Here is a 24280-nt window from a genome sequence, read left to right as displayed (position 1 = left end):
GCCACCACTTTGGCTGTGAAGCGCTTTCTCCTTCCCTGTAACAAATGCACCGTGCCTCCACATCTGTGCACCCCTGGCTTGCTCCTTAGGGATGCACCCTCCTGAGGGACTGCAGCGTGCCGCAAGCTGAAGTTGGAGTTAGGTGGTGGATGCCCTACCTGCTCTCTGGGGCTGCACTGGTAGAGACGAGCTAATAAGCGCCCTATTTATTCCACGGGGTTTCTGCAGCTGCAGCCACCGTTGGCAGCTGAGCACCTGGCAGGCGAGCAAAAAGCTCATCTGTTGGGTGCTGAGTGCTTCTGTGACTGCGGTGATAGGACTGGTATGAAATTCTTTGAGAGCGCTGTTTTAGGTGACTGTCTTAAGGGGGAAGAGGATGGGTTATTGACTGTGGCAATGGTGCTTCAGCGGGCCTTGCAGGTGGCCAAGTAGAGAGCGTGGATGCCCTGTGGGTAATGAGGCTGGAGGGCTGCCCCAACACACATGAAAAAATATCCCGGTGTCCTTGGTTGGTGGTATTACCCCTGCTGCTCTTGCAGGAGAGACTCAGGCACATTTGGAGTAATTTTTTCCTTTATTCCTCTACTTGAAAATCCTCTCATATTCTCTTAGTAACCTCTCTGAGGTCCCAGTTATAGATACCAGAAGACTTGATCCCACTCTGGTGCACGAGAGAACAAGCCTTCCTACTGATAGGAAGCCAAGCTCACGGAGAGCCCACCTATCGGTGACTTCAAACCATCTTTCCGTCGCTCCACAGTAACTTTGACTAACTGTACTATTTATTGGCTCACATCACATCCTTATGGCTTCAATTTATTTTTGGAAAACTCAACCCACATTTAATTAGTTTATAGTTTGTTCCAAGTTTTGCTTATCCAGCTTTTTTTTTTTTTTTTTTTGGCTTTTTTTTTTTTTTTTGAAGTTTGTATTTTGATGTTTAGCATTTGCCTTGGCAACATCTGGAACCCCTTTATGGAAGTGTATTGTTACTTTTACTGCTCGTGCAGCTTTATTAAATCATCCAACTATTAATATTGAAAGTGTTCATCTGGGTCTAATCAGGGCCACGATGAGTGATGTGGCAGTTAAATTGTACCTACAAGCTAATGGTTCAAGGACACAAAGTCCTAAAGAAACTTACAGTGGTCTTTGTGCTCTTCTTTTTAGCTTCCTAGGAGAAGGAGGAGGGAGGGGGAAAAGAGATATTCTTGCTCTGACCTTTCTTGCAGAGCAGATAACAGAATTGCAGCCTGAGCTAGTTTAGAACAATTTGTCTCCAAAGAATTTTGTCCAGTTACCACTATATTTCTGGATCTTGTTTCCATATTTAACTCTTTCATCTGCCGTGGCTTCTCCGCTCCACAGTGCAAACAGTTGCCAAGTCAAGATCCCCATCATACACACCAGTACAAAACTGCCAGGGCTGACGTTTTGCTCTGAGACCTCAAGCAAACCCTTGATATAAATAAGTAAATAATATACCTGGTGGGTATAAATGCATAAATAACAAACCTCATCGCTCTTCTACATCAGCGACATCTACAGATTGGATTTGTCCATTTGCTTTTCCTCTGCAGGGCCCCCAGATATCTCTGGGATGATGGTGCTGAGCCCACGGTCCTGCACTAGCATGCTGCCAGCACAGCATGAGCTGGGGCATGGAGGGTTAAGCTGACGGGGGTGAAAGAAGAAATATGGCAGCAACACCACCAGAGCACAGCCCTGGGCGTAGTAGGGCTGAGTTTTGGGGGCAGAAGCTAATTTACCTTAAATTCTCTGTTCTCATGTGATAACACCTGCAGGGTTTGTAGAGCGTGGTGGCCGTTGCTGTAGACTGAGAGCCCCATGCAAGTGCTGGGTTTCATTTTCTGATGCACCTCCAAGTCTCTCATCCTTGAGAGAAGTTTTGCCTGAGATCCTGCTAGTCTTGCCCCAGCAGAGTGAGGCAGGGAGGCAAGGGTAGCTCACAGCAGCTGCAGGTGCTTCAAATGCAGCTGAAGTTGTGATTGTGGCAGCTAACCCTTGGATGGATGCAGGCTGTTGGGTCTGTTGAGGTCACCCCCAAAATCCCTGTGCGCCTCGGCTGGGCCAGAGCAGCCTGTGGGTGGGATACTGAGCAAGAGGTTGTGGGCAGCATCCTCACCCGCTCTGCTCCCAGCTCCCCTGCTGCCTTGCATGATACGATCCCTGCTGAGCCACGTTCTAAGCTTCGCATGGGTCATTTAAACCAAAATTTTCACCTTCCAGCCTTCAGATGCAAGAGGCTTTTCTTCTGCAGCCAGGTTTCCCCTCTGTCATTAACCCTGGCCCAACGTATGAGGCCACAGGAGCTTGTAAACAGTTTATTTCTGCGCAGGAGCCTTCCAGCAGCTCTTTTACAGCCGTCACGTGGAGGGGGGTCCGGGCCGGCCAGGGAAGCGGAGCAGGCACGTGAGATGCTGTCAGAGCCGGGTGTGCACCCTGGATTTGGAAAGCAGAGAAGTTAAAAATTTCTTTTTGCTACCGGCACAGTATATGCATTAAAAAGGGACTGTAGGCTTAGCTGTTGGCCATGGGCAGGTCACAGATGTGACCACCAAGAATGCAGGAGGTCCTGCAGGTTGCCCACAGATCCAGGGACGCCCGTGGGCATACTCCTGTAGCCTTGCCTGCAGGGGCTGAGGCTTTGCAAGCCACAGTCAGGGATTTTGCAATTTGTTTCTGGTTCACACTAATAGCACGTGATGGAAAACCCCTGTGACGACTGTTGCAGCACAGCAAACCACGACTGCCCTTTTCACAGGGGCTGAGAGCACCCAGCTCTGCTAGGTGGCTCGGGGAAGCGGCAGCTGGAGAAGCGTGGATGGCCCAAACCTTCAAAAAACTTAGCAGATTGCTACCTGAACACTCTGCAGTGTATTTAAGTAAAAATTTATAAATATATATTTCTACATAAGCCACTCAGTGGCTTCTTTGGGGGAAAAAAAAAAAAAAAAAAAAGGACATTTAACAGCCTTAAAACAGGAAGCTTAAATTTAGCTGGGATTTATCCCTTAACCAAGCATAGTTCATTCACCCTTTGTACAAAAATAGAGAAAATTTTATGCCTGTGTGATAACACACAGAGCAGTTCCGCAGAGGCAGCAGTTATTCCTGCCACTGCAGCCAGATCCAGCCCTCCAGGGGCAGGACAGCTGGGCCAGGGCACAGCAGGCAACAGATCCCTGAGGGACCAGCTCCTGTTGCCCCAGAGTTCGGGAATTCTCAGCCCATCATTTATTGCTGGAAACACAGATGCTTGGGGAGCCGGTGGTGAACACATTTCGGGGCTTGGGCTTGTTGAATGGGCAGAGGGGAGACAAGGAGGCAGCAGGAGAGGAGGGGAATAAGTAAAGTTTTAAGGCATGCAGAGACCTGGAGATGTCCCTTTTTGGGCACTGCATGCACTGAAGATGAGGGGATACACCAATTTGAGCCTAGGTTGTAGAGGAAGAAATAACCTTCCCCTTGATGATAAACAGTACAGGAAACACAGAGGGAAAGCCTGGCTCTGCAAAGGGCAGGTCCTGCTGGACGAGACTCCACACTGCCAGCATCTCTCCATCTCCTCTAGGCTTTGGCATAATTGAAAACACGTTTGACTGAGTAAAGGAGCAAAATGAGAGCTATGAAAAAATGCATGGAGAAATAGGGTCAATTCAGGCTCCTTATGTACTGGCGGTACAAATTGCTGAAAATTGTGCTCATTCTCCACCGCCCCTCTGCCCCTGCAGCTTGCAGTGCTGGTGCTCGCCGCAGCCTTAAGACCAACCTGTGCAAGTGGTGCGACTCCACGCCGCCGGCCTGTGAGGAGAAGGTGTGCTACAGCAACTGCAACCTCAACTCCTACTGTGAGGACCCCTACGAGATCTGCGTGGCCATATGGTAAGGGGCAATTCCTCCATCAAGGGGGGACAAGGGGGAAAAAGGAGCTCATGGGGCGGCAGCTCATGGCAACACACATGTACATGTACACCTGCACTTGAATTACTGCCCATTAAAATAATTTGGGACTTTCTCTTCCTTTCTCTTTGACTCCATTACAATTAAAACTACAATTCGCAGTAAAAAAAAATTATTTGGTCTTCCCTATAATTAGCACCAGTTTATTTTCTAACTAAATTTAGCATTTAAGTGCCTGACGCAGAGTGTGGCAAGTTTGCTGTGGGATGTCTAAACCACCATAAACCCCTGAATTTAGCTTTACAAGCTGAACCCAAGGGCAAAACCAGCAGCCCTGACCCCCAAACCAATGATGTCCTCCTGTATCAGGCTGGTGAAACCCTGGTTCACGTGGAGGGGTACAGACAAGGTCTGCCCCCATCCAGCACACGGATGTCTGAGCTGGTACCAAACTGGGGTTTAACCCACCTCCTCCCTATCCCCTGGGAAAAGCCTTTTTCTGCTTCTGTGGGAGGTGCCTGGAAGGGAAGCACAATCTCACATTTCAGGCTAAGCTTGGCTCGGAAGAGTGCCTCCCCCAGATTTTTGGTCCCCATGAGCAAAACTGAAAAAACATCCATTTTGGGTCTGCCCAAAGTGATTTTCTTCCTCTTTCCCTTTTAATTTGGCTGCCAAAGTGAAAGCCAGCCAAGCACTTATCACTAGGCTTTATCTCAAACTGCTAATTAGCGTGAATACTGTACGCCCCCCTTTCGGTAGGAGTTTGCCTCAACATAATTGTTGCATTATGGATGTTAAAAAAAAAAAATAAAAAAAATCAACACACAAAACCAACAAGAAACTCAAACAAACAAACAAAATCCACCCCCTGCTCCAAGTTCTCCTACACACACATGGAGAAGCCACCTTAAATCCCTGGTTAGGCAGTCCAGCATCTTGCTGGGTTTTCCCTCGGACAGCCTACTCGTACAGGAAAAAGCAAGTCCCCTGCAGCATAAATCCCCATGCCAGGAAAGTAATCCCACAGCACCAGATGGGGCTACATCATGTATTGGATGGGGCGAGACAGCTGTGGGGGTCACAAATAACCTGTTGGCTCGGCAGCCTCCCCCCAGCATTTCCCACCCCATCCTAAGATCCACCCTGAGGTTAAGATCCCTGCAGACAGACAGGGCTCACCTGCAAGGCAGCCTTGCTGCCCGTTGCTCATTTGCAGAAGCATATTTGGATCATCCGAACTTGTCCTGCATGGGTATGGGTCACAGCAGCAGCTTTGGCCCCATGCTCATGACCAACGTGCTCGCATCCTCCAGTGTGCCCTGTCTGGGCAGCCCACAGGGGAGGGATTGCACCCTCCTAGGACTCTTCAGCTGGAAGCGCCTCTGACAAATTTCTGGGAAACCCAAGAAAACGGGGGGAGCGCTGAAACCAGGGGACTTCACCAGGGAGAGGAAGACAAATTTGGGTTCTTCCCCCTGCTTTTATGTCTGACTTCCCAGCTGACCTCAAAGGCATTGTGAAATCTCTCCATACCATCGCCCTCCCACTTCACACCACTAGACCTGGAAGCAGAGGCCATCTCTGGCAAAGTTGCAATGGTTGTAATGTCCTTCCAACACTCCCAGGAGTAGCTGCAATGCTCACCAGCCTCCCCATGGCCCATGCAGGGCCAGTCATTCCCCATCACTCATCCTTGCCCCAGGGCTGCCCCGCAAACCTGGCCAGTGCTGGCTTATCCTGACTCCTCCAAGGAAGGCTCCAGAAACAAGGGTCAAACCCTGGCACTCCGCTCTTAGTTCTTAATTAGGTCTTAATTACCCACTGGCTGATCCTCCCTATAGGAGAAGGGCTGCATCCTGGATCGCGTTTCCCCGGTTGGGAGCCGTCCAGCCCCGATCTGCCCAGCATGTCTCACATACCATGCCAGCAGCCTGTGTTAGCTCCACTCTGGCTTTCCAAGGATGAGAGGCTCCATCACAACACCAACAGCTTCCTCCTAATCCCATCTCCAAGCTCCAGCTCCTTTCAGCTGCCACCACCTGCCCCATAACTGGACATAACCCAGTTCATGCTTGGTCATTCCTAAATCTGCCTGAGCACCCCAGTTTTTAAGGATGTCCACCATTTGCTCCACAAACCACTTCCCTCACCCAGCTTGGTAAACAGCGGGTGGAGACGAAGACAACAAGGGTCCAACAAGGATGATTCCACCATGCACCAGAAGAAGGGAGCTCCCAGCACTGGGACCCTCTAGCCAAAGCCTCCTTGTGCTGAGCCAACGCTGCCTGAATCCATTACAAGAACTGGAGTTTTCCAACAAAACAAGAGCCCTGTGCTTAAGGGGTTGGGTGACAACCAGAGCTAAACCCATCCTTTTGCTCTACATGTGGCACTTTTCCACGGCTTTCACGGGAGCCCAGTCAAGGTGCTGCTGAGCAAAAAATGTGGCATGTGAGGACCTAACCCAGCTGCTGAGCACTGATGGTTAAAAAAGCTCTATGGACATTAGCACTATGGAGCTAAACCTGGTGCTACGAGCCACATTTCAGTGCATAACTGGAGTTTTATAAATGAAACATTTTGTAAGTGAGACCTGTTCTCCCTGTGCTCGCTGAAGGCTTGCGCGCAGTTAAATGTAACACGGGCACTGGACTATTTTGCATCTTCACTCCAGAAAGGGAAAAATCTCTTGGGAAGTCTTCACCAGCCCAGCTCCCATCTCTCAGCTGATGGGAGGAATGTCTCGGTCTTCCCCAGCTGATGTTATGACCATCTCTGATGCAAGGGGCATTAGACAAAGCTGAAAAACACGTAGCGTTTTAAAAAAAAAAAAAAGGAAAAAAAAAAGCAGGTCCATCCTTTCTTTTCAGACCAAATTCCCTAGGAATGCCAAGAAATTACACTTTTACCTCCATCTTAATTATCTGAATGAAAATAAGGAGGAGCTCTGACTTACTTGCCATTGCATCCCTGATTGGGCCAAGCCCCAGAGCTCCTCTGCCCCAGACCTGCTGAGGACTGGAACATCAGCAGCCGACACAGCAGATTCCATTTGCAATTGCTCGGTGTCTGAAGCCATGGTATAAACGCAGGCACAGCCCCACGGTCAGGGAGTTGTATCGCCTTCACGTTATAATTTGGCAGCTCCAAAGGTCAAGCTGTTTCTAGAAATAGCCCCAACCAGTGACTGAAGGGCTGTACTGCCGCAGGTCGCCGGAGGCAGGAGCAAATGGTCCTGCAAGGACAGGGTGTGACCAGCAATTAGCCCAGAGAGAGCCCAGGGGATGAGGTGGCACCAACGGGCTCCACCTGCACGAATGGGTGGAGAGGAGTGGGAGGGAAGCACAAGCCAAGCGTCACTAGCGAGCGGGTGTTTCAGCGTCTACATCCCTTCTCTCTCCCCTGCACAGGTGAAATCTGGGCAGCAGAGACCCCAGCTCCTGCTGAGGCAGAGATGTTATGACTTGTATTGCAGCAGAGGTGACATACAAGGTGGCACCCTTGTTTTGGAGGGTTTCCTTAGGACCATACAGCCCCAAAACCTGCTGGCCTAGCAGCTGGTGTTAGTAAAAGAAGAATTTTGCCCCAAATCGCATGCAGGGCATTTAGCCTTAGGGTTGGCACTATCTGATCCAAGGCGTGATTAGAGCTGATAATTATCTATTGGAAACAGTCAGTCTCTGGCTCACATCCTACTACTGGCATGTGCTACACATTTCACCATTTGGAAGAGACAAAGGGCGTTAACAAAGCCCCTCCAAAGCACACGTAATTAGAATTACACCAGAGCTGCTGCAAACAAGTTGCTCCCTAAATGGCTTAAAATAAATGATCTTAAAACCAGGTTTAAGATGACACACAGGTGACACAAAGGCTGAGCCGCTGGGCTAACGCTGTGTCGGTTCATTTGGCGCATGCAGGAGACAGGACAATGAGAGCATCAGGATCAGCACGCTGTGCCACAATCCCCACCGCCCTATCGAAAACCTCATGGTCCCCAACTACAACACGTCACGCTGCATCATGACCCACCAGCCCAGCGAGGACGGCATCATCTACATCTGCGGCTGCGTGGACGAGCAGGAGTGCAACGATAAACTGATCTTTGAAAACCACACCAACGGTGAGTACTTTTGTTAGTGCTATTTATGGGGGAGAAGGACCCGAAGCTAAAGACAAATCATTTGTATTTCCAGTAGAGTAGGAGACGCGATGCCAGGAGGAGCTCTTTCAGCATTTTGTTTGACCTCCCTATATAAAAGCTACGTAAAATTTGTACCCCGCTATCTAGCCCGGTATTTTGTCTGTGGCTAAACCATCTCCCCCATCAATGCCTCCAGCCTTGGTCTGGAAACACGGATGGAAAATCCACTCATCTCTTGGTAGGTTGTGCCCTTCAGCGTAGGGCAAGTCAACCAGGGAACCCAAAAGCTGATGTAACCCAGTGTGAGTCAATGCTCTGAAAGCTTTAAATAAATCGCATCGGAGTAAATCCTTCCCCGGCACACCCACGGGAACCGCTGGCATCCACCACAGCCTGCAAGCCAGAGAGATGCTGGTGCTGGGCACGGGGCTCAGCACACGGCGGTGCCTCCCCTGCTGTGCTCCTGGGGATTTCTCTTGGGCAGGGACATCCAGAGCCACCCCAGTGCCGCGCACACACGTGAGCATGGCTTGGCAGGCCTGTAGACGCTTCTGCAGATGGCTGTAAATCCACAGGAGGGAAAACTAAGAGGCAGCTCATTTCTGTACCTTGGGGGGTCATATACTTTGGAAATGCTTCCAGCTAGATGCCGAGCCTTTGGAGGCTTGTCCAGACCTCCCTAAATCCAAATGGACCAGGTTTATCCAAGTGCCCATCAAGAATGTGACCCGTAACAAAAGCAAAGTGAAACCCCTTCAATTTTCCATAATTAGAGAACAAGATGCTGAAAATGAGCCTAACCAGAACCTGCAAGTCAGCGGCATAGCTTCTCCCGCAACACGAGGAAAAAAGAAAAAAAAAAAAAAAATCACATAAAATGCAAATTCTCGGAACAAACAAGCCACTCTTAATGAAGGCAAACGATGCTGAATTTGGCAGTTCTTTCCTGCTTCCTGAGCCAAACATAACAGGTACGCACACTTCTAGGGAGAGATAGTCAAATCCCAAAGCTGGTGCTGGGATATGTAATTTCACACAGAAATGACAACTGGCTCATTGGAAATGCCACCCCCACCGAAGGCTTCCACAAACGGCCTCCTCCTGCCAGCCAGCACCTAAAGTGCTGAAACTCAGTGCCAGGGCAGTGCAGCCCTTCAGCAGTGGTCTCCTCTCCGATTTGGTTTGTGGGGCCAGCTTGGCAAGCCCCACACCCAGAGACCCCACTCTTTACATCCTTTACTTCTGCTTTAAGGGATTGTTTGCATTTTAAGTATTAACTTACAGTTATCCTCAACGGTACGGACAACTGCTGAGCAGAGAAAAGTCTAATACAGACGAGCACTTCTCCAGCAGCTGAGGCAGGCAGGTTTTTTCCCATTTCTTGATTTCTTAAGCCCTGCCTTCAGGTCTGGGCTGCTGTGTGGCACTGCCCTAGCACCGGGGCTGCAGGGGACCCCTTCAGAGCTCAGAGACCACCCCAACGAACACACAGTGGCACCATTTCCTAAAGCCATGCGAGCAGGAGCCTAGCGGACACCTCAGGAAGATGCTGGGTAGGGCCGAGCACGCAGAGTCCTCACAACCCCTGCGCTGGCTGAGCCTGGCCCTGGAGGTCCATCTCCCCTCAGCAGAGAGGGAAAGACCCAGGCAGCCGTGCTCAGCAAGGTGGGGGTTTACAGACCTGCGGTTATGGCCAGAGCAGCTACATTTTGCTCTCCACAGAAGGGGTTTAGGCTGTGCTGCAACCCCTCCGTATCAACGGGCTTGTGTGGGGAAGGGGCATCCTCATGAAGGAATTTGCTGAAGTTGCTTTAACGTCCCCTTTTTCAGGACTCGTGCACGCAACTCCCTTAAAAATATCTTCTTTCTTCAGAGTTTCAAAGATGGGACCTTAAGCATCGGGTAAATCCATTAAAGCAGTAGGTGATATCCAGGCCTAATGCTTTCCAAAATAAACATATTCCTGAGTTAGTTATTGATTTATATCAGTTTAGGTTGATCTTGTGGTTTGAACCTGATGCCTATTTTAGAAACGCTTTCACAGCCTTGCAGAAATTAGCTGCAGCACATTTTTTTGAAATTTGCCAAGGAAAATAGCTAAATGCTCTGTTTTTCCAGAACCTGAATTATGATCTGCACACACTGAGGTCAAGCAGCGAGAGTTTTGCTTATGGAATGATTCTTATCCCTCTTCCCCTGGGTTATTATACTTGGCAGAAAAACCTCTGAGTAAGATTTTACTTGAATATCTCTACTGAAGTCAGCATGTTTATTCCAGGAATCGCAAACATCAAAGGATCAGACAATTATATGTTGTGTGAGGGTTATGGCTTTTTGTGTGCCTCGTCCCCCCCTCCCCAATGATCTGAAGGCTGACAGGGGTTTAAAAGAAATAAAACAAAAGCAGCCATGCCTGGTCAGTTGACAGGCGTTGGCATTGTAATGCAGTGACGAAGGAGATGCCAACGCTGGCAGACAGCTCTGAAATGATGCTCCTTTACGCTAATTATCATGCAGAGCATCCCAGCTCTCCCCAGGGCCTGGTGATCCTGCAGGATGTCTGCTCCTGCCAGCATCCCTCCTGGCTCTCCCTGCACCGCAGGGGCCCAGCAAAGCCCCAGCCCCAACCCCTGCCAGAGATTCACTCCGTTTGAGCCTTGCCCTGGCTTTATCACTGCTATTTCCACCCCAGCTCCCCGCACTGCAAGCGCAAGCAGTGCTTGGGAGCCACCGAAGGGCAGCCGAGCCGTTTTGGTGGCAGCGTCTCACATGCCGCACCACCCAGCCCAGCACCCTGAACCCTCACCTGATAAATGGAGCTAAATCTGAGACCTAAACCGAGCAGCCCCCTTAACTACCTACGCCTGGGTTTGTTGTGGGGATGGGCTTTGTGCACAGCATGCCTTGCAGCCCCACGAAGGGCTGCACTTCACTAACGGCTTCACGTATTTTCCTCCTCTGCGTGATGAAAACGAGCTATCGCAGACCCACGGCGGCAGCGCCCTCGCCTTTGCTTTCCTCCCTGCAGGCTACTCCATGCTGCAGAGCAAGGAGGTGATCCCGGTGGCCGCCATCAGCCTCCTGCCCCCGCTGCTGGTGGCGGTGATGATCACGGTGACATTTTACCTCTGCCGCACGCAGAAGCAGCGCAAGAGAGCCAAGGCGTGGGGTGGGAAAGCGGGACAGCCCCCGGCGCTGCCAGAGCAGGGGAGGTCTGCTGAGCGGGAGGAGAAGTTGTCCGTGCTGATGGACGAGAGCCCGGCCTGTGCCGGCCCCACCAGCCGCCCCGCCGAGCTGCTCCCCATTGAGCTGGACGAGATGGTGGGCAAAGGGCAGTTCGCGGAGGTGTGGAGGGCCAAGCTGAGCCACAGCCGCTCGGGGCAGTACGAGACGGTGGCTGTGAAGATCTTCCCCTGTGAGGAGTACTCCTCCTGGAAGAACGAGAGCCAGATTTTCACCGACACCAGCCTCAAGCATGACAGCGTCCTGCGGTTCCTCACTGCCGAGGACCGGGGCACAGGGCCACGCCGGGAGTACTGGCTCATCACTGCCTACCACAGCCGGGGCAACCTCAAGGACTACTTGTCCCACCACGTCCTGAGCTGGATGGACCTGCAGAAGATGGCGGGCTCCCTGGTGAGCGGGGTGGCCCACCTCCACAGCGACTACACTGCCTGTGGCAGGCCGAAAATCCCCATCGCCCACCGGGACATCAAAAGCACGAACGTCCTGGTGAAGAACGAGCAGGAGTGCGTGCTCTGCGACTTCGGCATCGCCATACGCCTCGACCCTTCCCTGACAGTAGATGACTTTGCCAACAGCGGGCAGGCAAGTATGACCCGCCAGCCCTTCCCGAAGGGGAGCCTTTGCGAGCCACCCTGGTCGCCTCATGGCCAGAGTCCTCGCACACCCCGCTAATGCCTCTCTCCTCTTTGTGGGCAGGTGGGCACCGCCAGGTACATGGCCCCAGAGGTCCTGGAGTCCAGGGTGAACCTGGAAGACCTGGAGTCTTTCAAGCAGATGGATGTCTACTCCATGGCCCTCGTTTTATGGGAAATGGCCTCCAGATGTGAAGTGGTAGGAGGTAGGAGCACCGCACCAGGGTGGCCGCACACCTTTTTGCTCCCTTCCTCCCCATACGGGGACATGGGTCACTCCCATGTCCCCATCGATGGCACAGGGGTGATCGGGTCTCTGTAGGACTGCTAAGAGCTGGCAGCAGAACCTCCCCCTTGGCTGCCTGCCCTGTGTGCTGCGGCTCAAGGGGGCTGGCTCAGTGGCCAAGGAGCAGGATGGGACCCCCAGGGGTCATCTGGCCCAGCCCCTGCTCAAAGCCAGTCAGCGCCCAGTCTCATCCCAGTCGGCACTGGCAATGCAAAGCAAACGAAGCAGGAAGAGCCCAAGGTGCCTCCCCCTCCCTGGCCACAAGCACTTTTTTTCCCAGACAACACCAGACTTTACAGGGACTCGCGAAGTCCAGTCTCTGACACAGCCACGTCCCCCCTCACTTCCCAGAGCCACATCCTGGCATCTGAAATTGCTTGTAGCAAAACATTTAATTAACTGCTGTTAGCTGCTACCTGCCCTTCTGCCTGCTCCCCTCTTCCCTTTTAGAGCTCTCCAGTTCCTTCCCTATCCTACCCACTTGCAATCCAAGCCCACGGAGGTGCAAGAGGCTTCAACCTTAGGCAAGAAAGCTGCCCTGCATGCCCCACACCCGGTGGTGGGAGACCCTCGCCTGACTCAGATGCCCTGTGCATCCTCTGCTCCCAAGCCAACATCCCATGCCATTCCCCCCCCCCTTGTATTTCACTTGCATTCACATCCAGGCAGGAGCTGGCAGAAACCAGGGTGGCCTCTCACCTCTGCAACAGGGGGTTTCTCCTTGGCCTCCCACAGCATGGGTTTGCTCTTCTGGAAGGGTCATTTCTCCTCTAATGCAATCCATACCCGCAGCAGGTATCCAAATGCTGGTACTGTAGTCACCTCTCCCATCTTTCACCAGTGCAACACATCGTACCTGCTCAAAATATGTCTCGCACAAAGACAGATCGTGTCCTTTGTAGTGCATCACTTGGGTTCAGGAAGGTGGTCAGATGGTTCCTCAGTCCTGTCTCTGAAAACAACCTCTATATGAAAACCCAAGGCTATGATTCTATGTTCAGATTCTAAATTGTTTCCAGATCAGTTTATTTTTGCAGACTGATTACAAAAAAAATAAATAAAAAAAAAACTATTCTCATCCGGTGAACGATGCAAAGCAAAGCAGTGAATGCATTCAAAACATCCTGTAATGCTGCTGGTGCTTCCTTGCAGAGGTAAAGAATTATGAGCTGCCTTTTGGGTCAAAAGTCCAGGAGCAGCCCTGTGTGGACACCATGAGGGACATCGTGCTGCATGGCAGAGGGCGACCCGAGATCCCAAGCAGCTGGCTGGTGCATCAGGTAAGCTGGGAGTAGCTGGTTCAGAAAAAAGCAACCCACATTGTCCCCCCTCACTAAACCAGCCCAAAAAGTAAGATTATAAAGCTGTCATCAGTGCCAGAATGTGCAGAACTCCTGGGCTACTTCCAGCTCCATTGTGGCTGGCTGAGCCCATGTTAGGCCCTACGAGACCCATTTGACCCTGAAAGGGTGGTGAAGCATTGGAACAGGCTGCTCAGGGAGATGGTGGAATAACCATCCCTGAAGGTGTTTAAAAAACACACAGATGCCATGCTTAGGGACCTGGTTTAGTGGCATGTTACAACTTGGCAGTCCTGGGTTAACGGTTGGACTTGGTGACCTCAAAGGTCTTTTCCAACCTCAATGATTCTATGATTTCCTTGGTGGGAATAAAATCAATAGACATGAGCAGGAAGCGTTACGAATGCCAAGTGATGCAATTAAGTTATCTTGAGGATAACAGCAAAACAGAGCATTTCAGTGCAGCCTCTTCTCATGAAACAGCAAATCATTTGAATCCACCCCACTCCTGCCCTAACCATGGCATCCAGAAAACTCTAGCTCTGAGAACAGGCAGTCCCTCGCACACAGCCATCTCACAGCAGGGACAGAGGGGAGGAAGGTGCATGCAGTCTTCTGCCTGCTTGGCTGTGGAGGTTTCAAGGTCAAAATTACCTAATATTACTCTAATATGGGAGGCTGAGACTTGGCATGCGAGAAGAAAGACTTCTACAAGGGAAAGCAAAACAGGAAGCATCTCCCTTGAGCGAAACCACCAGGAAACACACGTGAAGCTGAAAGCAGGGAACCTGCTCAGCTCAAGTCTTGCCAAGGGGAAGCCCTTCACCAGCCTTCAGCTCAGAAAGTCTGAAAGCAAAGGATTTCAGGACAGAAGGCATAACCCAGTGCTCTAGAATAGGAACACTGCAGCAATGGTGAGATGTGCTCTGTTAAAACCACCCACAAGGACACCCAGACCAGCCAGCTCCAGAAACACAGGCACCTTGTGGCCTTGACAGGGTCCTCTCTCCCTCAGGTCCAGTATTTCCTTCCATGCATTGAGGACACAAGGGGTAACAGCCACACTGACAGTAATTTTCAAATCTTGCCCGACTCTGGTGCTAATTAAATTTCACATCTTGTGGAAAAACACCATCTGCTGATCAACGATTCAGTTCATCTGAAAAACAAGCTGAAACATTGAGCCTGCTGGCTTACGGAGCCTTGCAGCATTCAGTGCATCGCTTTGCAGTGCTCACCCACAGAACACACCCTGCTACTGCTCCCACTCCGCCTGGATGGCACGTAAAGCCAGGCTTTTCAAAAGGAAAGATAAAATTCTCAGGAGGCCATGTGTTCCCTACGACACCTCCTCTCAAAACCATGTTTGTCCAAAGACTCACAACTGACCTGACCAAGCAAGGTTGCAAACAGCATCAAATGAACCTGTGGTTTCTGCTGGACCACCATTAAGTTTATCAGTTGGCCAGCCCACTTGTGAAGTTTGCCCAGCCTTTTTCCTTGATGAAGGCAAACACAGGAGCTTCAATCAGCACCGCTACATATTTGAAGCCTTTGAGTATTTATGTTGGACGTTTACCTCCCAGGGTCTCTGATAAACTTTGAAACCACAGGAAAAATATAGAGGCTTGGCTTCTCAAAAGTCACACTCTGATAGAGCCTGGCCAGAAATGCACCGAGAGGAGCTGAGGAAGGGTGATTGCAAACACCCCCGAGAAATAACGTTACTGTAGTTGGGTTGGTTTAGCATGTAAACAGAGCAAGGCTTCTAACATAGTAACTTTGATTAGACCACCTGATGTTCACTGGGGAAGAGGAACAGAAAAGCCATGTTGTGCTCCTGAAAGTTTGCCTCCAACTAATCTTAGCTGATCCAATATGATTTTTCCGGGCATTTTGCAACCAATCTCTGCAGGATGAGGCATAGGGCAGCACCATCTGCTGGGAAGCATCAGAAAGCCACCGGTTTGTGCCACTCCAGGGGTCAACAGGTTCCTGTGGATGGAAGCGTTGGGTGACACCAGGAAAGGGTGACAAATCGCTTACCTGAATAGAAAACACATAGACCTTCCCATCACCAAAAATAAGTTCACCACAGAGCTCCAAAAGCTACTTCCACATTTCAGCCATCAGGATCACTCTCAGTCAAGTGATGACCTACATTCTTGGCCATGATTTCAGATTTTCAATAAATATAAGCATTCATTTCCCCTGACAGAGCTGACTCACCCAGCATGCTGCCCATCAACAGCTCCAGGGCAGCTGTTTGCAAAGCTGCACAATATAGCCAGCTGAAGAAACTTATACCCAAAGTTTCCCATATAAATTAAACACACCTTGAGCCCATGCTTCTACCTCCCCTCACACCCCGCCACATATCAAAAAAACCCAACTGGTTATTTAGGCCAGGTACATTCCAGGATCTGCTTCATGAAGCAGCCGAACAGACTGTTGTACTGGCACAACTGAAGGGGTAGTGCAGGACAGGAAGGAGCAGTGGGAGCTTGAGACAATATTGCCACTAAAAATACACTTGTAAAACTCAACGTCCTTTGGAATCTTGGAAAATCTGAGATACCAAATATAAACCCCAAACAAAGTCCGTTTCGTGAGCAAAACATGATGTTCTTTTGAATTGGTGCAACTGGAACATCATTGCTACTTACAAGGAAAACTGCAAATAAATCTCATGATTTCAGGGCAAAACAAGCACAGAAAATCTAATGACTAAACCATATGACAGAGCCATGTTCTGTTTGAGAAAAGGCTTATTTTAAAAACTGCAGCTAAGCTAGCTCATTTTTGCATGTTAATCAATTATCCTCAAATCCGTTCAACTAAGGTAATAAATGGGTGATGTAAGAGGTACTGGAACACACCATCTGTCAGTTTTACTGCACAACCCTGTTCCCTCTAATCTGTGTCCATTGTGGAAGATTTAGTACAACGAAACTTAGCAGAGAGCAGCCAGCGCAGAGCAAGGTGCAGAAGGCCAGGCGACGCTGACGGTACGTCTCTGTAGGACTTGCATTTTCTGCTTGTGTTGGTCCATATGAGACTTTCAGGTTCTCTTAATCGCAAATTAAGACATAGACAAAACCCACTGAAAAACATGAAGCTTTATTTAGCGTAATGATTTTTCCACTGTGTTGCAACCTTGGCTGACAATGATGCAAAAAGCAATAGCACATGATAGGAATTATATAGGCAAAGGAAGGTCCAACATAGCTTCTGGTGCTAGCTGTGTTACTAGCTTAAGAGTGGGAAAAATTACCAGCTGAATACTGCCATTTTGTTCCTAAACTGCAAATATTGGGACTCTTTTCAGAGCACCACACAATTGGAAAAACACGTATTACTGGGAGAAATAATGATAGTAACTGAGAGGAACTGAAAGTGTTCAGGAGCAGGCTGGGAAGTACTCAATCCCACCTAAACCAAGATACTACTTTGTGGTGAGAAAACAAAGTTCAGCTGCATGCTGCAATGAGTATTTGGCACAGCACGCCCCTTCAGAAAGCTGCTAAGCCAAGAAGTCAGGTTTAAGAAGTTCAATTGCAAATTTATCTTTGAACCCCCACCCTGCCCTTCCCCTCCCCTCAAGTGTCACAGCCAGGGTGCAGGCTTGACACCCAGAGAGCTGGGCTCGGCTGCCAGCCTCCAGGTCACCACCTGCACCTCTCCTGTCCCTCATGATTTTAGGATGCTCTGAACCGAAGGGGCAAGGCTGAGACAGCAGACGGAGGGCCTGTTGCCTTCCAGCCCCTATTTAAGTCCCACAGTCAACGTGAACCGACTTCCAGGGGAGATTTCCAGGCAGCGTGGGACCAGATCCCAAGTGAGCCAAGGCTGCCACGCTAACGCAAGCAGTGCCAGTAACGGTGCCAGCACTGGCACTCGCCACAACTTACCACAGCCGTTTCTTCTTGTGCTTAAGCTTGGCCAAAAAAAGCATTTCTGCAGGAAGCTGTCAGAAGTATGGTAAAACACTGTGATTGCATTAGAGCAGTTTCTAGCTCCTCTTCTGCCCGGCTTCAGATCTAAATTCAGCCCTTCTGACTGCAGGGAATGCGTTTTCTGTGCGACACCATCACAGAGTGCTGGGACCACGACCCTGAGGCTCGCCTCACCGCCCACTGCGTGGCCGAGCGCTTCAACCTGATGGCACAGATGGATTGCGACGACATCCTCAACAACAACACTGACAACGAGGCCAGCAAAACAGCTTCTCCAGGTGGGGAGCACCAGGACAGTGACGGGAGCAGAAATACGCAGTGACACAGCAGGCAAAAAGCCTCATCACAAGGAACATGAGGATAAGTGAGAAGCATTTAGCTCATGGGAAAAAAAAACACCAAACTTGCTCTGGTTTTCAAAATGGAACTAAGATCTAGTACATAACTTATTTATAACATCTGTTTCCTCCCACAGATACAGTGAACTGTGGAATCAAAACTTTGGTTAAAGTGCAACATCATATATGAACTGGTTTTGTACGTACTTTAAATGTGTAATGATGCAAAGCATTCCTTTTATTATTTTTTAAAATAATGGTTAATCTTTTATTAATAAGCACCTGAATTCCACGTCTATCTTTTGAAGTCCTTCCATATTGCCATCGCTAGTTTCTCCTCTAACTGCTTGTTTTGCAGAGATCAGGACAATTTACTCTTCAATTTTCCTTTTTTAATGGCCTCCACACACAAAAAAATATGTTGTAGCAGCAGAAAAACCATCTTGAGATGTAACACACTCTCAGTGGAAGAAATGCTGGCACCCAAGACAGCTACTCATTGATCAGACAGTCCTTAACAGCACATAAAGATACCCAGTAATCCAGTTAGTAAAAGTCTGATTTGCTGCAAATCCAACACGCCTTTTTTTCCACCAGGGAATTCATGGGTGTACTTGATAGCTCAGGTGGGTGCATAAAGCTTCTTCAACAGAAAAAAAAAAGTCAGTGTAGACTGCTGTTTGGCTTTAAGAAGTCTCCGTACAGGATATCTAAACAACTCTTTTGCTGTATCAGTCCAGCTTCCAGCCACCTCTAGCCAACAGATTCATGCCAAAGTGTAATTGTCAACACAAACATGTTGGCTAATTCTTCTTGCAACTTTTCCGCACTCCTCTGCGGTGTTACTCAATCTGAAGAAACACAATCAGATAGAACCGGGTCCTTTACTCCCGTAACTACCAGATCAAGCCAGGCTGCCTCTGTAGCAGAAAGGCAATTAAGGAAAGGTAAGTCATACCTCGCTCTGAATCCTGGCATTGTGCAAATCTTAATCCCTCCACCCTTGGAACAAAAGGTAATAAAAACCTTAGCTGCTACTAAGCCCTGCAAGCCCATACCTGACACCTACACAGAGGTGTATCTTTCAGGATAGCATGGAGAGGAGCATTTTGCTTGCCAGCACGCAGATGCATGGATTGACCCCTACGAGAGGCAAAGGGACAAAACTGTACAACAGCCACGAGCTTTCTATAGCAGAGGCTCCCCGATGTGGAGCTGGGAAGCAGATCTGCAGGGCTGTTTCAGTTTTCTAAAATGCACAGCTATGACAGTACCAGTTCATACACAAAGCTTTTCTTCTCTCACTGTTGTTTCCACTGCTTTGGACCATTTCCACAGGTCCTACGTTAAGTCTAGAACAAAACTGTCTCTAAACCCTTCAAAGGATGGAGGGGGAATGAATTAGGTTACACCAAGTAATAAAAAAAAAAAATACACTTCAGCTACCATGTATAAGTCTCCACCTGCAACTGTGACCATACCTTTCATTCTCACCAGTCCCCCAACTGGCTGCTACCTCCTGTCACCTTAGGATTTTTCAAGCTAACCCTTTTCTCTCGAAGCACATCCTCCCCAGATCACCATAACACACCCTTTCCACCCACCCGACTTCAGTCGCATTTCCTCAATATATTAACCACAGCTCTACTGTACATATGCCCAGGAGAAACAGACAGCATGAGGCAGCTTTTCTGACATGGAGATAAAACTACGAGGACACACCAAACTCGCCTCCCTGAGGCTGTCCAGTCTTTCCTTCCCGTAATATTCAGTGTAGAATTTCCCCTACCAAGTTTTGGACCAAGTTGTTTAAACAGGAGACCGATGACTACGTTTACTTGTTCTTGCAAGTTCAGTTCAAGAGGCTTTAAAAGATACTGTGACCTGTTCTTCCCACAGGTGCCTGGGACAGGGGGGGATCAGCCCGTGCGAACTAGACACTGAAGGGCTGCATCTTCGATTCCGATGGCTGAAACCCAGATTCTCCTGGGGAGACAAAGACTTAACCCTAGGCTTGACAGTTTATTCTGTAAATAAGCTGAAAAACTTCTCAATCTGTTCCCCTCACCATGCCTACACATTGCATTTTTTTCCATGAAAACAGAGTCCAGAATCAAGCTTCCAGGATTATACACCCGAATGCCTGCGTTACATGTGACTTGCCACACTTTCTTTCCCATGAGCCACAGGCTACGCAGCCCCTCTGAGAAGAGCCACTTACTTATGCTCCAAGACCCTTTCATAACTCAGGGAGCCTAAAACCACTGAGATCACTAAGAATTTTGCCCTTAACGTCAGTCAAAATCCTACATTTTGCCATACTCCCCATTGGAACACGCTGCGGTTCTAGCAAACATTACAAAGGAAGCAGCAGTAAGCCCTTCCCTTCGGTCCAGAAGGTACAAGATGGAAACAACAGCAGTTATGCAAGAAAATCAAATCTGGTCAGATTTAAAAATACATCCATCAGTCTGTAGGGTGCTTGCAGCTAGCAGAAGAATTACATAAATGTCTTACAATTTAAGCTGGATATCCAGTGGCTAGATTTTTTTTTTCTTTCCAAACTGTTTTCAACTACACCCTTTGTTTCTAGAAGTAACTAGAAATCTGCGTTGTAACTAAATCCACACTAGGAAGCCATTCCAGTTCTTGTGATCATCTGAGCAAAGGAAGGCTTTAAAAGAAATAGTTTCATGTATTTTAAAAGACTACTACTTCAGCATTGGGTCTATTTTCCTGCAACAAAATTAGTAACAGCTTTCATAGTGTGAAACCACAAGCATACCAGATGAGGGTGGAAGAGAAATAACTTGACTAATAATATTATAAGGAACACAAATGAGTTTACGGTCAACACGGGAGCTTTTCAGTCTGTTTTACAGCCATCACCTTGACAAATTCCCAAATCAAAATTTTAAGCAGAGCTCTGTGACCGACTCATAAGTCTGTATTTTAATAAGCACAAGTTTGATCCCTGGAGCAGGCTCAGTTGATAAAGGTTTGTTTTCTGTTTTCTATTGTTCACTGCAATATTAAAAGCTGGTCCTTGCACCACAGCCCTTACTGTTTGTTCAAAGCAAAACTGCCATGTGACACAGCTAAAAACTATGAAACATATACAGCATTGTCAATTTATTTTCTGTCCCTCTACCACCCCCAGTTTGGTACACGTACCGATGAACTATGGAAGTTCATGCATTAGCCACCATGATTCCTACCCCAAATCCTGGTATTGGCCAAACAGCACACACCAAATGTGCTCCAGATCAAGAAACAAGGAGGAACTAATCCCACTGTTTTCAATTTTATTTTTATTCCTGGTTAAACATGAAAATGCCCAATGGATATCCAAAACTAACACGATAGGATGGTTGTATGGAATATCACAAACAAAACAGCAGGGCCTAAACGTTCTTCTGCTGGAGAATATAGTTATTACTCAAGTGCACAGTGCCAAAATATCCTACTTTAAGGGCCAAGGAAACTCCAGACAGATCTCCAGCATAAAAGATAACAGCAGCCTACTCTTCCTGGTCACCTGATCTCTAGGAAAGCAGACAGAACAAATGAATCATTTTGTAGTTTTATTATCCCCACCCCCACTTCTCACAAATGGACTATGACTCACATGGAGGTCTCAGTGCATTTCACAGCAAAAAAAAAAATGTACAAGAGGATCAAAATAGTTGTGCATAAACCCAACTCTTTTTTTTTTGCGCACAATTTACAGTTTGTGTTGAAAGTTAACATGGTTATTTAAACCTTCTGATGCATTCTTACACTTGTATCTTTTCCATGGAAACCATCTTACCAGATCACACGGTTGTGAGTTCTCACGATGCTGGATCAAGTGCATTGCCATGGCTGGGAAGTGGCAGATAATGTTATATACACTGATTGGAAGACTACATCAGAAGAAAAAACATTAAGGCACCACTGTTGGAAAAATTAAGGTAGCTTATAGTTACAACAATAATGAAAGCCATAATAAGTACTATTCTTAATTGCCAGCAATTCTTAAGACTTCAATAAAATAGTTAATAAAAAAAAAAAGGATGTTTGTACCTGAATACAGTTTCCTGATATCTGATTGTGTTTCAAATCAATACCCGGTCCTCAGCATAATCAGCTTTTTTTTTTTTTTTATGGTAAGATGAAAACCCAGGACCTAGAGCCCACGTATCACAGGTCACATTTCACCACTTTGTTCTGAGTAACACCACAGGAAAGAAACCAAAACAATCCAAAGGACAGTTTGTAACACTGATACTTCACCTCTGAGATGATTAGATGGGCAGATAAATTTAAATACAAAATTATACGTTTTCTGTTCATTTTGAAAGCCTTAGTCCTTGGGAAGGGAAGGTGGAGGGGGCAGGGGGGAGGGAAGGCCAAACCTCATTACAGTATAACATGAGAAAAATCGAAGTCACTCAAAGAGATTTAATAAAATTAGGAGTTGAAAAGTGTTCAAATTACTTTTCCAATTCAAGTCAATTATTTCAAGTATATTAAAATGTTTCAGAGGAAAAATTTCTCCATGGTTACAATTCTAATTGCTTTTATAAATCCATAAAAAAGAAAGGTAGTCTCTACATATATCCCATACTTCTGATGCATGCACGCGTTCCCTCTGAAGAAAAAAGTTGTCATGATCCGGTTCTTAACACTGATTTCAGGCACATCTTCCAAACACGCCTCCAGTTTTCGCCAAAAAGGTTAATCACTGGGCATAAAAGCAGCAAATTTTTTGTTGCTGTTGTCTACATGGGTACTGAGCAGTTTTCAGTTATTAAAAAGCTTGATGCAGATTCTGAAAAAAGTTCCCATGTCACTCAAAAATCCAACAGTTCCTTCTTCTCTTAGGCAGCTTTTGCAATCAGATCTACTTAGAAGAATCTTACACAATTCAGATAAAATCTCTTGGATCATACAAAAGGTTGAATGTACCTGGCAAGTTTGTCTCTACAACTCCGTCTTTTCTTCTTCTTCTTTTAATTGTTTCTTAAATAGCTTTAAAGTGCCCTAGTATATTTATTTCTTTATCCTCATTTAAGCTTTCACAATTACATAAAAAGGGGACACTCAGTACGACTACTGTGTTTTGAGAGACAGAGGAAAAGGAGAGGAAAATCAGAAAACTCATCTTAAAGCTGCTTTTCTAGTTAGTGTCCGTTTGAGTTTGCACAGCAGAGACTGTTTTCCAGAGGGGTTTATGATAAACCCAGCCATCTCCCTGCAATTTAAAGAAAAAAAAATTGATTATAATAAAGACACTGCTCTGGGAGAATTCCCTTCACACAACTACTAGACTGATAGCTGTGAAAACCAGAGGGACTTATCTTATACCTTTAACTCCCACAGATTAAGACACAGAGATCAATGCTGCAGGCTTGAGACTAGTTCAGAACACCTACAGGCTGTTGCCAAGCCACAGTGCTCTCTGGGAATCAACTGCACTTGTAATTAACCCAGATGGAAAGCCACTCCTCTCAACTCCGTGATCCAGATTACTTTAAAGAGTCAAACAAGAAGCCAGCAGAGAAGCAGGTATCCAGGATTATCAGCTAACACAGCCCAACTGCTTACCTGGAAGTGAAGTCGCTCAGGTTTACATTTAAACATTTTCTGAGTAGATCCGCATCTCAGATTTGCAACAGAATTTCACCTCTTCTAAGTCTAGATACTAACAATACAAATAGCTACATCTGAGCTAATCATACTAACATAGCTTTAGAGAACAAAAAGCTTTATTGGAGCTAACATAGTCCTGAACTTAAAACCAAACCACACACACACAAAAATGGAAGGAACCCAGGGGAAAAAAACCCAAACTTTTTAGCTTCTGTTTTAAACCTTTGCTAGATGAAAGATATGGGAAGAAGGAGAAAAGGGAGTTTCACTACTGCAGTTTCACTACAAGGAGAATGTAAACTACTACAGCATAAGTTTTAGTTGCATCCTCTCCTCTTGCAAGGGTCTCAACAAAACTGTACACAAGCAGGGTCTCACCAGCCGGATTACAAGGAAAGCCTATTTCAAAGTGATCATACCAGCAGCCCCAAGTCTTCCTGGGCAGGCTGCAGTTCACCTTGTTAAAAGTCTTACTATATTATTATCATTATTGAAATACAGGTTAAGTCATTGAACAAGCAAGCTCCATCCAAAACGTAATGTAAGAACAAAGAAAGTTCTAAGCTGAGAATGACGTCATGTTCCTTTTTGCTAACAGTAGTATCTTGGTTCATATGCACACAACATAAGCAAAATTAGTACTACTGATTATTTTCTTTGGGTATTTACTGTGACCATCTACTTACATATGCACATGTAAGGCTGTTTTCCATGGTCCATGAGCAAGTGCTTGGTAAAAGAAACCAAACAATAAAAGAGGCAAACATTTCGTTGCAAGGGAATTGCAAAATCATTATGTTTGGGAAGGGAAGGGTAAAG

The 24280-nt window shown here is 47.5% G+C and overlaps 2 protein-coding genes across 2 annotated transcripts in view; one reads left to right on the top strand and one right to left on the bottom strand.

Annotated features, from left to right (window-relative positions):
- LOC119152072 (TGF-beta receptor type-2-like) overlaps positions 1-21492 on the top strand; it is a 37261-nt gene extending 15769 nt beyond the window's left edge. The window contains exons 2-7 of the mRNA XM_037396779.1: positions 3756-3906; positions 7845-8047; positions 11097-11896; positions 12011-12152; positions 13385-13512; positions 17599-21492. Coding sequence (XP_037252676.1) covers positions 3756-3906; positions 7845-8047; positions 11097-11896; positions 12011-12152; positions 13385-13512; positions 17599-17811 — 1637 coding nt within the window. The 3' untranslated portion in view covers positions 17812-21492. The remainder of the gene's footprint in view (positions 1-3755; positions 3907-7844; positions 8048-11096; positions 11897-12010; positions 12153-13384; positions 13513-17598) is intronic.
- The window catches only part of OSBPL11 (oxysterol binding protein like 11), a 43031-nt gene continuing 40149 nt past the window's right edge, over positions 21399-24280 (bottom strand). Inside the window, exon 13 of the mRNA XM_037396778.1 lies at positions 21399-23063. Coding sequence (XP_037252675.1) covers positions 22989-23063 — 75 coding nt within the window. The 3' untranslated portion in view covers positions 21399-22988. The remainder of the gene's footprint in view (positions 23064-24280) is intronic.

The sequence above is a fragment of the Falco rusticolus genome, chromosome 8, assembly GCF_015220075.1.
Source record: "Falco rusticolus isolate bFalRus1 chromosome 8, bFalRus1.pri, whole genome shotgun sequence".
In the NCBI taxonomy this organism is placed as follows: Eukaryota; Metazoa; Chordata; class Aves; order Falconiformes; family Falconidae; genus Falco; species Falco rusticolus.
The sequence above is the reverse complement of the archived record's forward strand: the minus strand, read 5'-3'. Positions and strand labels throughout refer to the sequence as shown.